The 15,694-nt window shown below is 43.4% G+C and overlaps 1 protein-coding gene across 1 annotated transcript in view; it reads left to right on the forward strand.

The window, feature by feature from the left end:
• The window catches only part of LOC147623789 (transcription factor-like protein DPB), a 63,278-nt gene that overhangs the window by 38,948 nt on the left and 8,636 nt on the right, over positions 1-15,694 (forward strand). The window contains exons 2-5 of the mRNA XM_086820397.1: positions 12,198-12,320; positions 12,792-13,059; positions 13,149-13,228; positions 13,343-13,386. Coding sequence (XP_086676523.1) covers positions 12,198-12,320; positions 12,792-13,059; positions 13,149-13,228; positions 13,343-13,386 — 515 coding nt within the window. The remainder of the gene's footprint in view (positions 1-12,197; positions 12,321-12,791; positions 13,060-13,148; positions 13,229-13,342; positions 13,387-15,694) is intronic.

The following is a 15,694-nucleotide window of genomic DNA, read 5'->3' on the forward strand; positions in this document are numbered from 1 at the left end:
TGCACAAGTGTTCAAACATCATGGAATGCCGAAGTCCATTGTGGGGGATAGAGATCCCAGGACTACAAGTCTCTTTTGGCGGGCCTTATTTGATAATATGGGCACCAAATTGGACTTCTCATCAGCTTATCACCCTCAAACAGATGGGCAAAGTGAGGCTGCAAATTCAGCTGTGTTGGATCTCTTGAAATGTTATGTGGCGGATCAGAAGTCTTCTTGGGAGAAGTACTTACCGCTTGTGGAATTTGCATACAACAACACGGTGCATGCATCTACGGGAAAGGCCCCGTTTGAGATTGTTTATGGTAAGGTGGTTTTGCCACCCATCCTTCGCACAAAGGATGAGATATTTGCAGCTGATGAGTATGTAAGAGACTTGGATATTGCTTTTGCTCAGGTGCGGACAGCCATTGCAAGGTCACAAGACAAGCATAAAAAGGCTGCCGACAAGCATAGAAGGCAATTCGATGTTAAAGAGAATGATTGGGTATTGCTGAAATTTGAGAAAGCAAGACTTGCAAAGAGGCCTGGCAAAGAGGGTGCATATCCTAAGCTTGCAACCAGGTACTATGGACCTTTTCGAGTGATCGAGAAGATCAATGAAGTGGCTTTCAGATTGGCATTACCTAGTCATTGGCACATACACAATGCTTTTCATGTGAGTCTCCTTCGCAAGTATGTAGGGCCGGAGCCCAGTGAAATGGTCATTGAGGATCCACCAGAAGTGGATGAGCTTGAGGAGATCTTGCAGCCAGAGCAGATTGTGTATCACAAGGAACGCAAGCTTGCTGCAGGCAAAGTTGTGAGGCGTTACCTTGTGAAGTTTAAGAACTATCTTCCCATTGATGCTAAATGGGTAGATGAAGAGTTCTTCAAAGATTGCCCGCATGTGCTTCAGACATATTTGGATGCATTTCAGTTGCGGACAACTGTTTAGAAGCGGGGGGGAATGTCACCATTTGGCCACCCAAATGGTTCACTCTTGCTTTCACACTATGTACATATTGGATTGGTGTCCATGGCTTATGGAATATGCCTATGCAAGTGATTGACACGTGTCATGCTGTATAGTTGGATATGATATTCCGCTGGGACTTGATGTTATCATGCCCGGAATATCTGGAGGACTTGGCTTTCCGCTGGGACTTGTGCCTTTGTGTACATGCCCGGAAACGCCTGGAGGACTTGGCTTTCCGCTGGGACTTGTGCCTTTGTGTACATGCCCGGAAACGCCTGGAGGATTGGCTTTCCACTGGGTCTGGTATCGCATATACTTGCCTGGAAACGCCTGGTCTTATATGGTTTCATGAACGGAAATTGCTCATGCCAATGCTGCATTGCATAGCATCTTTATGTGCTTGCCTGCAAATGAAATTGCATGCTGTTTTCATGCCTGCATGACCTATGTGTAGTTCCGGGTAAGGGGACGCCCGCCCGTGAACCGTGCGTGTGAAACTGTCTGCTGACATGGTTGTGTGGCATGTGAACAGGTGGTAAGTATTACCCAATCTAGGCTCAAATAGCCCTTAGGACTTAGCCAATATTTATAAGTGAGTGCGTTCCCACTTTATTAAAGTTTGGGCGCCCAAAAGTCACTTATAAATTATGACCTCTTCCAAGTTCACACTCACTGAAGTCCCGAGGCGGACAAGACTCAATGTCCAGGACCTGATCCTCCCCTTTTACTCATAAATGGGCATCTCCCCATGTCCCTTCACCTGATTGGACCCCAATTCACTTACTTATTAAGAGAAATTCGTGTTTTCTCTTCATGAGGATTTTTGGAGGCTGAAAACTCTGTTTTTCCACCATTTCTCTCCATTTCCAAGCTCTCCATAGCCATACCCAACTTGCTAGGGTGTTTTCCAAGCTTCCAAGAGTGTTTCCAAGTGCTAATCACTCTCCTACTCACTCCTAATGACTGAAATTCAGCAAAACAGCTCTCATTTTTGCTGTAATTTCTGGTCTTTTTGCTGAAAACCCTAATTTCAGCCTTCCTTTCTCAAGTTGAACCATAGGGGAAGCTTTCCCAAGGTTCCCTTCATCCTCTTGAAGACTTTTGTCGCGAAGGATTGCGGCAAATCGAAGATATCAACACTTCTAAAGCTTCCAACGCGAAGGCTTCCGCTTGCAACAACTTCTATGAAGACTAGTAAGGTAATTGGACAATGTATTGTCATTACTTACTCAGTAGAAGGGCAGGACTCCTTGTTTAGCCGCCCTGTGTAGTATTTCTCTTGTCCTATGTGCTCTTGAAGATGTTGCTACCTTGCTTGGTAGAACATAGAGCCAATGGTAGAGAATATGGGCACTGAAGTCGGGCCGGGCATCAAGGCAGCTCCTTGGTGATCTACATCGACATACCATTGTTTTCTAAATGCTGAATTTCATATGCATTGGCATGGAGGATTTGGCAATGGATGCCCGTGAAGCTATGTATTGAATTTCTCCAATAGTAATACAATTTACTCAAGGGAGGGGTCGGCCGTTCCGGCTCATTGTGTGCCTCTTGTCAATTCAGCAATTTACTTCTTGTATTTGAGCAAGTGTCCTTCAAATCTTAGTGTATTTAAGTGTATTGATTAGCATTGTGTTCAACCAAGTTACAGCTTTGCACACCGATGTATGTTTGAATTTCTTTGACTTTGTGTGTTGTTTTTGATGTGTGGACAATGCTTGGATTTATGGCATGTGATAGTCCAATACCTGGAGTACCGAGTAGACGTGAATGATGCATACTTGTTTGTTGACTACCTTGTCTAGTTTTTGCAGACGGTGAGTATGCATTTATTTTCTCTAACGCATGTGACAGGTCTTGAAGACGTACCATTAGGACATTGGTCAAAGGAAAGGCATAGAGATGTTGCTAGATGAGCAGAAGGCACCACATATATGAGGAAAAAGACCAGATGCACAAGATCACCAGATGGGGCTACTACTAGGAACATATGGAATACTTGTATCCCACAGTTGACGACAACTGTGATATAAGAGGGAGGGAATGTAACTATTTGGCTCTCCTAGCTCTTTTCACATGATGGCAGTCATGCCCGGACACATGGACAGAATCATCAAAGCATGGGAATAAGGCTCATGAAGTTGGTACAGGGAAAAGCATCAGTCTTGGACAAAATGCAAAAAGTCAAATTGAGTTGACTGCGAGCTAAGGGAATCATTGGAAAGAGGACACTGAGCCAGATCAAAAAGCTGAAAGCCGCTTTTCCAAAAAGAAGCTCTAGGGCCAAAAAGCAAGGCCTTGAAGCTAGAAAAAGCATAAATCAAGAACTTTGGTCATATTTGATTATTATTAAAATATTTAAAAGAGAAAAGACAAAAGCAAAGCATGGCAAAAAGCAAGGACACCCCTTTAGGTATAAAAGCAGCGTGGATCTCTTTGGATGATATAGATCAACTCTATGGAGAGTAATCCACCTCTTTCGCCGTCAAGAGTACTGACCATCTCCACTTTTGTGTTGTTGCTCCATCGGATCGTCGCCGCTTGTGCGCTGCCCTGCAACCCTTGCCCCGCCCGAGCGTGCCACCTCTGAGCCGTTGCCCTGCAGCACCACTGCCGCCTTGTAGCGCCGCCGCTTCAAAGCCGCTTACGTCGGCTGAGCTGCCTATGCCGACTGAGCTGCCGTCGCCGCCCAAAGCCGCCCAGAGCCGCCTCTACCGCCGCTGCTTTGTTAAGTTCTACGTCGTCCTACCCTTTGTCCATTTCCGCCTGATTTTTAGTGTTGTTTGTAGATAGCACCGCCGCCAACATCCGTGTGTTGGCCGATTTATGAAAACAACATTTACTTCATTTATTGCACACGTCCATTGTGTGAACCTGGAGATCTTTGGACTTGGATTTGTACTAGCCTGGTGAGATACTCTTGTGGGTAATGCTGTCACCCGCCTGGACATTTCCCAGTATGAAAGGGGTCTGGTGGACTCCAGGATGTCTAAATATTTGGAAAGTACAAGCTTTGGGAATGGGGAATTATCCTGGAATACAAAGGACCACTCCTAAAATTTAGGAGAGTTGCTATTTTTGGCCTGACTACATTGGAAATTTGTTCGTGTCATTACATCTCGAATTGAGCACATACCAAGTGTTGGCAAAGTGCCTATGACAGAATGTCTACCAGTTGGGATATTTTTAGAGATAAAGTCTATGGAAGGACCCATCTCTTAGATCGGGACATGTGGCAAGAAAGTGGACCAAAGTGAGACAAGTGGCCTGACACTTGTTAGAAAGTGGATCAAAGTGAGACAAGTGGCCTCACACTTGTCACTTTAGCTTTTGTGTGGCTCTCCACTTGTCATCATAGCCTTCTCTTTCCATTTTCACTCATGGGAGCCCCAAATCTATAAATTGGCGCCCTCTCTCTTGATTAATTGAGGCTCTCTTGTTGCACACAAGCCTCTACCACCATTACAGGCTGCCCTAATGATGGGTACTCTCTTTCTCTCTCTCTTGAAGGCTGCCCATGAAGAATACCGGCTGTTGGGGACTGTTTTGGAGGCTTCCATATCACGAAGAAATACTGAAGGCAAGGGTATTTAATCATTTATTATGATTTCTAGCCATTGTACTTGTTGTACCAGCCCTTGTACCTGCTGTACAGCCACTGTTCTGGTTGTACCAGTCCTTATTGTACCTGTTGTACTTGCCACTGTGCCGGTTGAGCCAGCCATTGTACCTGCTGTACCAGCCATTGTATCGGCTGTACTAGCCACTGTACTTGTACCGACTGAATGGAGAGTTGTACTTGTTATACAGCTCTATTGCATGAAGACCCGTGGTTTTTGGGGAAGAATCAGTACCCACACGGAGGTATATGGATTATATTGTTGGTTCGACATTTCTACAGTCTGTGTTCCGGCTTGGTAGCCTCGTGTTGGGCTGTGTTATGGCATTTGTACATGGATAATCCGGCATCTCTTGTGGGTAGAGTAAAGCCCTCAAAGCTTGTACATGATATTATTCTCCTTGGGTAATAAAATACTCCAAGGGGGAGGGGGGTCGGCCCATTCCGGCCTCTATGCGGTATCACATGTGCAAGCTCCATTTTCAGCATTTGTGGATGTTTTGTTGAGCTTTATGTTTTATGCAAAGTGATGATCGATATGTGTTAAGGCTGTGGCCATGTTTAAATGTTTTAATATGCATTGATGGTATCAACAAGTGTGTCAAAGGCCCTAGTTCCCCGGGCACCCGCGAGTTACACATGCTTGTGGTGTGCTTGGCATCAGAGATCTTGTGACTTCAACTTGGACTTCTACATCAACATATTTGTTTGATATTGTATTCATTGGTTGTATTGGTCCTGGCTTGGAAAAGCCCATGGATTGTTCGTGAATAAATTCTTAAAAGGGGGCGGGGCCTGTTCCCCACTTAGTGTGGTGTACTGTGCAAAGAGCCCTTTTACTCTTCTTTTCCTCCCTTTTTCTCCCTCTATCTCTACAACTCTTGGACACGTGGTTGAGTCTGTCACTGGACGCCCCGCTGGGTTTACAACCGTGCCAGGTCCCTGATTAGGTAATTACACTCACAGTCCTCAAGCTTGTCGCCTTTCCTAAAACCTTGGGCTTGAATGAATATCCGATGCAAAAGAAAGAAAGGAGATGGTAAGGGCCTCTACTATTGCTGACCTATAGCCCCTTCTACTACTCCAATCATAGTTCCTAAGCATTTCTGGAACGTTTTATACCACGTTTTAGAGATGTTTTATTCGTTTCATATCTTTCTGAAATGTTACGTTTCATACATAAAAAGGGGGACTCACACATAAAGCTTGCTTTTTTAAGCACCCCACTTACTCAATTGGGATTGCCTGAGGCTACGCCTATAAGGTATCCTCTCCCCTTCCCAAAAAAAAAATGGAGCACTCTTTGTAAGGGCTATGGCACGGGTACTTAGCTTACCTTCAAGAAACAATAATTTCACGAGTAAAACCTTGAGAAAATATGAAAATAAACAAAAGAGAGAGCGTAGAGAGAGAAGACACCGCACTAGGGGTCGAAATAGCCTTGGCCCGGCTCTCCCTCCTCCAAGTTATAGTAGATAAAACTCCTTGGAAGAGTCTTGGGTACGAGTTCTTAGAGCTAGAAAGCTTTCTTTTTTTTAAAAAACATTTCAACAATGAGAGCATAGCTGAATTTATAGTTCTTGCCCAAAAGCACTTGAGAAAGCGATTTAAAACTCACTTATAGTCCAAAAAGCTTCTTTTTAATAATAAAAGCTCTTTCTTTTATTTTTTAGAAAGTTTTAATCTTAAGCTAGTCGCATCATTCCAAGCCCGTAAGATGACGTTGTGTTGCTTTCTTGTCACGCGTCAGCGCCATATCACTTTTTTTTTTCAAAACTTATTATTATTATTCTTTTTTGGTGCGCGTTGCATTTTGCATATCAGCAACTTGTATTTTGATGCTTCAGTGACATCTCCCTAACTTATTAAACAGTTGTCCTCAACTGTTAGGTCTTGCTTTTCTCTGTTTTTTTTGTGGGCTTATGTTATGTGTACATTATATTATGTGCATATACTAGGAGGCTAACCCAGGCATGTGAGCATGGGAGCACGGGAACATGCTCTAGTGGGACAAGGGTTAGATCTAACCTTGGGTTGGGATTAGGGTCAGGCAACCAATGTTGCACACATTAAAGCAATGAAGAACCACATACTTAACCTTGGTGTCCCATATCACCAAGAGGTATGCTAGAATGAGAAAGACGAGGTAGCTAAGCAACTAGTTGAATACTTGAGGATAGGTAAGATTAGACCAAGTAAGTCTCCTTGGGGTGCACCAGTTCTCATGGTTAAGAAAATAGATCAAGGTACCTGGCGGATGTGTATTGATTACAAATGTCTTAACAAGTTTACGATTAAAAATAAATATCCATTGCTTAGATCAGACGATCTTATTGATAGCTTGCATGGAGCTAAGTATTTCACAAAGTTTGATTTGTGAACCGGTTATCATTAGATCCGTATTGCAGAGGAAGATTTCCTCAAACTGCTTTTACGACATATTACGACCATTACGAATTTTTAGTGTTACTATTTGGTCTCACTAATGCACCAACAACTTCCCAATAGATGATGAACGATTTATTTCGAGATCTGTTAGGAAAATGCGTGGTGGTTTTCTTAGATGACATTCTGATATACAGTAAAACTTTGGCTGAGCATGAGAATCATCTTAAAGAGATTCTAAGAAAGCTCAGGAAGGAGAAACTGTATTGTAAGTTATCTGAGTGTGATTTCTTCGAGAAAGAATTATTATACTTGGGTCATAAGATTTCTCGAGATGGCTCAAGTATAGATTTGGATCGAATCCAAAAGGTTTTCGAATGGTTAGTTTCGCGTACGGTCAAGCAGTTAAGATCTTTCTTAGGTTTCGTGGTGTTTCCTCGAAAATCTGTCAAGGATTATTCGAAGTTGACAGTGCCTTTTACTAATCTTCTTAAGGGTAAAAATATGAAGTCTAATTCTCCGATTGAGTGGAATGAGAAGAAGGTACATGAAACTTTTGATACTTTGAAAAATAAAGTTTGAGATGCTCCTATGTTAGCCTTGCCAGATCCTAGTAGGCCTTACATTGTTGAGACTGATGCTAGTGATTTTGCGGTAGGCGCAGCTTTGTTCCAAGATGGGAAGCCTGTGGCCTTCGAGAGTAGAAACTCAACGATGCACAGACTAGGTACCCAGTTCATGAGAAAGAGTTGTATTTAATTATTTATTTTTTAAAGGCATGGAGACAGTATCTCTACAAGTCTCAGTTTATGATCTTGACAGATCACCAGTCTTTGTAGTACATTTGTGATCAACCGGACTTGAAAGGTACAAAGGCCAGATGGGCTAAGTTGATGCAGGACCTTGATTTCATGATTAAATACAGGAAAGGTAGCTTGAATCGCATTGCTGATGCGTTGGGTCGAATTGGTAAAGTTAATGAACTTAGCTTCATGGAAATTACTTCTAACTTGTACGATTCACTCCGGAGAAAATGCAGTACATATATTTTCTTTTGGAATTTGGTAGAATCAGGGTCCAACTCTGAGGTAGATCAAAACCTGGTGAATCAAGGAAAAGCCAACCAATTTTTTATTTAGAATGGTCTCTTATTCCAAAACGATAAGGTTTGCGTGCCGAATGTGCAAGAAATTAGACTCAGGATCCTCTTTGAGTGCCATGATGTACCATCGATTGTGGTCCAATGTCATCAATGTTCAGATAAACAAGACTGACTGCCTTAAATCTGTTGAGTTATTTCATCCTTCGGATATTCCATCTCGAAAGTGAGAAAGTATTTCCATGGATTTCATTATGGGACTTCCACGTATCAGCAAGGGTCACGAGGCCATTTTGGTAGTCGTGGATAGATTGACAAAGATGGCTAGGTTTTTACCACAAAGACAATAGTCGAAGCGTCGGAATTGGCTCACAAATTTGTCAAGCAGCTATTTAGATTGTATGGTCTACCTTTTCTGGTATTGTGAGTAATCGAGACTTTAAGTTCACGGCTCATTTTTGGCAAGAAGTTTTCAAGAAATTGGAAACTACTTTGAGTATGAGTTTCTCTTATCATCCGCGGTCTGATGGATGGGCAAACAGAGCGTGTGAATTAGATTTTAGAGGATATGCTTCGTGCATATATCTCTGGAAAACCATGGAGTTGGGAAAAGTATCTTCCAATGATGGAATTTGTATATAACAATTCTAAGCATATGACTACTGGTTATAGTCCGTTCATGCTTATGTATGGGTATCAACGCAGGGCACCTGTTGATGTTGGTCTTAAGGACATTGAGCTTGATGCATCGAGAGATTTCTTGCGTGATATGCAGGAAATGTTGACCCAAGCTCAGGATTCTATCAAGAGTGCTCAGGATGGAGCACGGTTTTATGCTAATAGGGGACGCTCACCTCGGTCTTTTGAGCCAGGAGCGTTGGTTTATTTGAGAGTTCCTAAAGATTCTCAGACTTTATCAACAGGAAAGTGCTCAAAATTATCTCCTAGATATTGTGGTCCATTTCGAGTTATATGTCGGATTGGCATGGTTGCGTATGAGCTAAAACTATCTCCACATGTCAAAGTTCATCCAATCTTTCCTATCAGCAGACTGAAAGAGAAGCTAGGAGGTGAGGATAACACAGTTACTCCTCACGAACTCGTTGATTTATCTTATGTTCCACATGATTCTGAAAAGGTACTTGAATTCAAGGAAAGGAAACTTCGTAATCGCTTAATCCTTGAGGTTAAAATTAAGTGGAAAGATAGGGAAATCGAGGATTCGACTTGGGAGTCAGTTGAGAACGTTCAGCGCAGGTTTCCTTCTTTTCATTGCAAGAGTGCAATGTTTTGAAAGAGGGGAAGTATGTTATGTGCACATTATATTATGCGCATATACTAGGAGGCTAACCCATCCTAGGCATGTGAGGCGAGCATGGGAGCATGGGAACATGCTCTAGTGGGACAAGGGTTAGACCTAACCTTGGGCTGGGGTTAGGGTCAGGCAACCACCAAGAGTCACACATGGAAATAGAGAGTCAAGAGTCACTTGAGAGCTCTATTATACAATAGTGGTATGGGGCACTCTCAAAGGATGTTCTCTTGCGTAGATCTCTTGCCATTTCATACTAGAGCTATGGGCTAGTGGATTGAAGGTAGACCTCTTGGTGGTATGGGACACCAAGGTTAGGTATGTGGTTCTTCATTACTTTGATGTGTGCACCCTTGGGCTCGGGGGTGGTCGGGTTGATGAGTATATGCCTGGATTATGTGTTTATGCATAGTGATTAGCTAGAGAGATCTTTAGAGTTTTAACAGCTTAGCTCTTCTCTCTCTGGCTCTTGAGACATGGTTCTTCATGCGGAATGTCCTCTTTTCTTGTGCTTGGCTTTGGGGAGCATCTTGCCCTCACAGTTTTTACCCTTCACATAGAGTGACCTTGGGTTTGACCTCTTTGGCAGATATTCCCACCCCTTGCACCTCTAGAGTTGCCCTCAGGCAGGAGTTTCCCAGCACCTGTCAAGATCTACACGCACCTGTTATATGTCAGAAGACAAACACGTGCACACATGCTTCTTTTTCTAGTTTTTAAAAAGCTTTTAATCTTATGCATTCCAAAAGCTAGCCGTATCATTCCAAGCCTGTAAGGTGACCTTGCGTTGCTTTCCTACCACGTGTCAGTGCTACGTCACCACCAGCACGTCACCTTTTTTCTTTTCAAAACTTATTATTATTATTATTATGCGCGCTGCGTTTTGCATATCAGCAACTTTTATTTTGATGCTTCAGTGACAGCTAATGCATGCATGTGTTCTGGGGCATTGGATCAGCGGTACCTTTCTACAACACACAAAAAACAACTACTAATCATGATTCGGCAGCACCTTCTCCTCTCTCTAAAGCTGGGGGCATCACTGCACTCCTATGGATCTAAGAAGGTCTGGGAATTAGGAGCAGCTTCCGCCTGTAGAAGTGTTACGTGCACGCCCGTGCCATGGCATCAGCATCAATATCTACATCATCATCTTCATCAGCATCAGTATCTACATCAGCATCTTCATCAGCATGATCTACAGCATAGGATCAGCAACATCATCATCATCATCACCATCTTCATCCTTTACAGCACTAGAGGCTGTGGGGTACCAGTTGGCAGGCCGCAGCCATAACAGGCCTTTGGGCAGCAGTCGGCAGCCAGCTCTGGGACTCTAGCAGCAGGCGCCACCATTGGGTTGAAGGTCAGCATCGTTTTGGGCAGCATTAAGTAAAGTGCATCAGAAATGGCAGATTCTCATGATTATTTGTCCACAGCAACTGGCTGACAGCACTACTGCTGGCTGACCTGTGCCTCAGTGAAGTATATAAGCATAAGTCATAATTCAGCAAATTCATTCAGTCATTCCATGATTCTAGTCATCAGTATAATATATGTAGAAGGGCTAGGGTCACCCCTATGGGGCTGACCATAGGCCTAAGTCATGCACAAGCAGTCACGTAACCTTTTTGTACCATATGAATAAAGAAAACCCTGACACCCAATCTCTCTCTTCTTCTCTCTCTGTTGTCTTAATCATCTTAATTCAACATCAATGTGCTTAATCAGGCTTTGGGCTGTGGATCAGTACAGCAAGGCTTCCGCACATGCAACAAGAAGAGCACATTGTTCCTATGGTTGACTGCTCATCATGTTGCAATGGCTTCTTGTATGCCACTACGGGTAGCCTTGGCTACTTGGCAGCCATGTGGAGCCTTTTGGACCATCCAACCCTGTGGTATTGGAGCTTGGGCCATCACTTTCTAAAAATCATTTTTTCCTGCTTCCCCTTTTCAACTTTGTATCTTCTATTGGGTAACAACATTTGAGTTTTCTGCCTCAGACAAGGGTTGCAATCCGTTTCTCTAATGAACTCTTTTTTAGGTAGAATCTTTTCTTTGGAAAGAAAATATGTGCCGATTTGAATTTTCATGAGAACTTAAGCACCATATCACTTTCTCTTTTCTCTCGTTCCCTTTTCTAACTTTGCATCCTCACGTGGGTAGTAGCAAGTTAGAACTTGAGCACCATATCACTTTTTTCTTTTCTGTTTCCCTATTCTAACTTTGCATGTTCAGTTGGGTAATAGCTTAAGCACCATATCACCTTTTTTTTCTTGGTTTCCCTTTTCTAACTAGCAAGTTGGAACTCAAGCACCTTATCACTTTTTTTTTCTTTGTTTCCCTTTTTTTACTTTACATTTGGGTAGTAGCTCTTTCTTTTTTCTGGTCCCCATCTTGAATGACTTATAACTAGCAAGTTGGATTTTATTTGCTTTCAATACTAAATATTTGGAGGGACTTGTCAAACCGAAAAAGGGGAAGAGGAAGAAGAAGAGGGAGAGGGAGAGGGAGGGCGGGGGGTTGTGGATGGTTGCAAGCCAACTCAGTTGATCAGGTTGTTACCAATGCTATTTCTACATCAATTGTTGCCATCATAAAATCTACGTTCCAATTACATGAATCTATGCTTGGCTTTTACTGAACTCATGCTTGTATAGATGGATATATGAATTATGGAAACAAATAAATCTTTGAGCTGGTTTGCATGCACAGGGTGGAGCTTTTGACAAAAAAATTTAGGAGGTTAATAGTCATAGAGTTTCAGGCCTTTTATGCTGCTTATTTTTTTTTCTTTACTCTAAGAAGGCCTCTGAATTCAGGTTCAATAAGGAAGGCAAACGATAACTCTGCAATCAGGCCGGCACCAAGAACAAAACACATCATATATGCATCGAACTTAAACGGTAGAAACAGTCATCGAAGTGGTCAAAATGGTCTTCCAAGTAAGTTTCTTTAGCCTTTGCACACAAGTGAGATAAGAATATAAATGATTGTCAGCGGGCCATTGCACGAGTGGTTATGGTGCCACATTTCTGAGAAGGGGGTGTGAGTATGAACTTCGACACCTTTACATATGTATATATACTTACGCATGCGCACGCGCGTGTGTCACACACACACACACACACACACACACACACACACACACACACACACATATATATATATATATTATGTTTATGTTTATGTGCATGTTTATGCTTACACATGGATACATTCACAACTCACATAAAAAGGTTTAAGATGATTACGGTTGGGACACTGTCATTGTCAGAAATGGGCACTTATTATTCTCATTCTAAGCTCTATGCCTATACTGATATAGGCTGCCTACTGAGCCCTTTAAGATTTTTCATAGTTCTTGTCTCTCTTGCAAATATCTTTATTCTGACAGGCTTTTTAAAAATATTCAGGGTTGTCATCAGATGCCAAAAGTATGGATGTTGGTTTGAAAGAGGCAGACTTTCTTCCTACGACCACAAACGGCTATGGTACAGCCATGCCGGGAAGATCTTCTCAAATGGTTCCGGGCATGTCAGTTTCCGTGGACAGTGGAAGTATGGATTCTCCATCACTTGGCAGCGACTCAGTAATGGTCAATCCTGGGACAAACAGTGCGGAAGTAAGGACTCAGAATGTGGAAAGTCTGGGGGACGATCTTGAGTCTCCTGATTATGCCGGGTTGGTAAATGTGTAATTCTTCATTTGAACAGAAAAATATGGCATTTTCTTTGATGACTGGGCTGGATTATTTTTTATTTTGTGATCAGGAGGAAAAAGAAGAGGGGACCAAGGTCGGGTCCTACTGGTGACAAAGGTGGAAGAGGGCTCCGTCACTTTAGCATGAAAGGTTGGTATGTTCCTGGTTTTGCGCCTGGTGTTCAAATGTTCCTGGTTTTGCGCCTGGTGTTCAAATGTTCCTGTGCAACTTGTGTGCTCAACATTTTGTCTGTGATATTTGCAGTTTGTGAGAAGGTTGAATCTAAGGGTCGAACAACCTACAACGAGGCAAGTGTTGGATATGTCTAGTTTGTTACCAGAAAACACGTTCAATTATTGTATGTGTGCATGCGTGCTAGTGCATGTGCGTATGGCCTGCATGCAGGTTTGTCACTCAATATCATGTGTGATCTATGGAGGGCTGACACAGCAACAACCGTTATGGAGGTCCCATCAATAGCTCATCACATGGGTTCTAACTTTTAAGTGTAGGCTTACGAAGATATCATAGGTTGGTAGTTAAAAAAAGATAGGCAGGTACACAATGAAAGCTTTTAAGTCTCTCCTCCATGCATGAGCTTCTGTGGTGCAAAGAGTGCCTAAGATCATCATTTTCCTAATAATGGATTGAAAATGTCCCATGAAACTTTACAAGCGTCTATTCATCATGTGCTGCTTCCTATTACAATGGTTTCTCTTTCTCTCTCATTCATCTTATAGACGCCCATGCTGTGTTAGCAAGCAAAAGAGGCTGGGATGGAAAATACGAAGCCGCAATACCTCCTCCAATGAATAAGAGCCACAATACCTCCTCCAATGAATAACGAATCAGGAATCCAGCTCCTGCTGAAGAGGATCCCACATGACCTTCCCAGAAAGCATGTCTTCATCATTCCCTGTACCCATAGGGCAGTGTACTGATAATACTAATTCTTCCCTTCGAATTTATGCTTCTTTTAAAAAGAGCAAAAGAAATTCCTTGGTGGTCAGTGTGTTGCCTTCATACTGTAAGCCGAGTGCATCCTCTACACTTGTTATCTGCAGGAGCCCCTGCTGGTCATGAGCAGCTCCCACCATCCCTTCCGCTAGATCTTACCCGTCTCCTTGTGCATGCACCTCCCTCTTCTTCCGTTCCTTTTTCCCTCCCATCACTTTTTCTGGCCGGCCCTCCGGCTTGGCCCTCCTCTCTGCCCGTGTCTGGCTCCCCCGCCCTCTGATTACCTGCATACATAGCCCCCTTGTTACAACCCCACCGATCTCCTAAACACGAGACAAAGGTGATTAGCACAAACCCCCTAAAAGGGGTGCAGGCTAGCTCACCTCACAACCGTAGGTTTTATGTTTCAAACCACACCTCGAGCCAGGGGCTAAGGTCTAACTCCCATAGATCCATGGCAATCCTTTGGCATGCCGATCTATGCTCTGCCACACATGTAGCCGGAGTCCTGATCAACCTCTGACCAATAGTGAGGTTATGACAACAATAACCCATGTTTCACTTACAGAGTGCCCTCTACTGCTATAAATAACCAAACTGTTATAAATAGCCACTACACATGGATTTATTAATAATAACCTTAGCCACCCATATTAGCTTGCTTTCTCCTAATCCCAGGGCTCCCCTAACCTTGCCAAATTAGGCTACTAATCTCAAGGATTAGCATAGGTATGTAACATACTTCCCATCCTTAGACATTTCCACTCTTGGAAATAAAATCTGTCTAAGAAAGAAAACTCGGAAACCTATGCTATAAACTAGCAACTATCTCCCAAGTCGAAGACATTCCCAGTCTTGGAAATAAACAGGGGAAACTCAAACTACTTCTAACAACTTGCTCAACCCCACGGTTCTCCTAAATGCAAAGCACGAGTGATTAGTACAAACTCCTTAAAGAGGGGTGCAGGCTAGCTCACCTCCCAACCGGAGGTTCTATGCTTTGAACCACCCCCTATCTATGATCTTGCATGGCTCGCCAAGGAGGCTGGCCTAGAGCAGTCACGAAGCTAGCTGTGCGTTGGGTGGCTACCCACATTCTTGAATACAAGTTTTGAGGCTTCGAGGGAGGCTACTGTTGATGCTAGGAGCTGGAGGTCTGTTTCAGAGAAAAGGCAAGGGGGGGCGGCTGCCTCGGTTGGCGATGACGGAGCGGTTGCCATGGAGTTGAGCCCCCTCTTGAAGGATGAAGGCCAAAGGAAGTCGACACTTGCCGAAAGAAGAACAGCCCGAGCCCAAAAAGCTTGCTTAGAAGGAAGTGGGAGAAAAGGACGGCGATAAGCAGAGGGGGGAAGGAGGAGGAAAGCAGTAGAAGGGGGCAGAGATGAGGGCATGAGGTGAAAAAGGGGAAAGGATCTAGTTGAGAGAGGAGGCGGCAGATGGATGCGTGAATGGGGAGGCAGTGAGGCGGGGGAACGAGGAGGAGATATAAGTGAAACCTAGGCTCATATGTTATCGTCTGGTTTGACGTTGTTGAGCATGGCCCATCGCGGATGTTTACCATGGTGCGACACCTATAGGGTGTGGCTTGGTGGTCAGGTCTTATTGTTCTCCAAGGGTGTAGCTATGGCTCCAACTCAGTGGAGAGTCCAGAGGACTCAA

The sequence above is a fragment of the Cibotium barometz genome, chromosome 26 (genome assembly GCF_041138505.1).
Source record: "Cibotium barometz isolate CiBa-2024 chromosome 26, ASM4113850v1, whole genome shotgun sequence".
Taxonomy (NCBI): domain Eukaryota; kingdom Viridiplantae; phylum Streptophyta; class Polypodiopsida; order Cyatheales; family Cibotiaceae; genus Cibotium; species Cibotium barometz.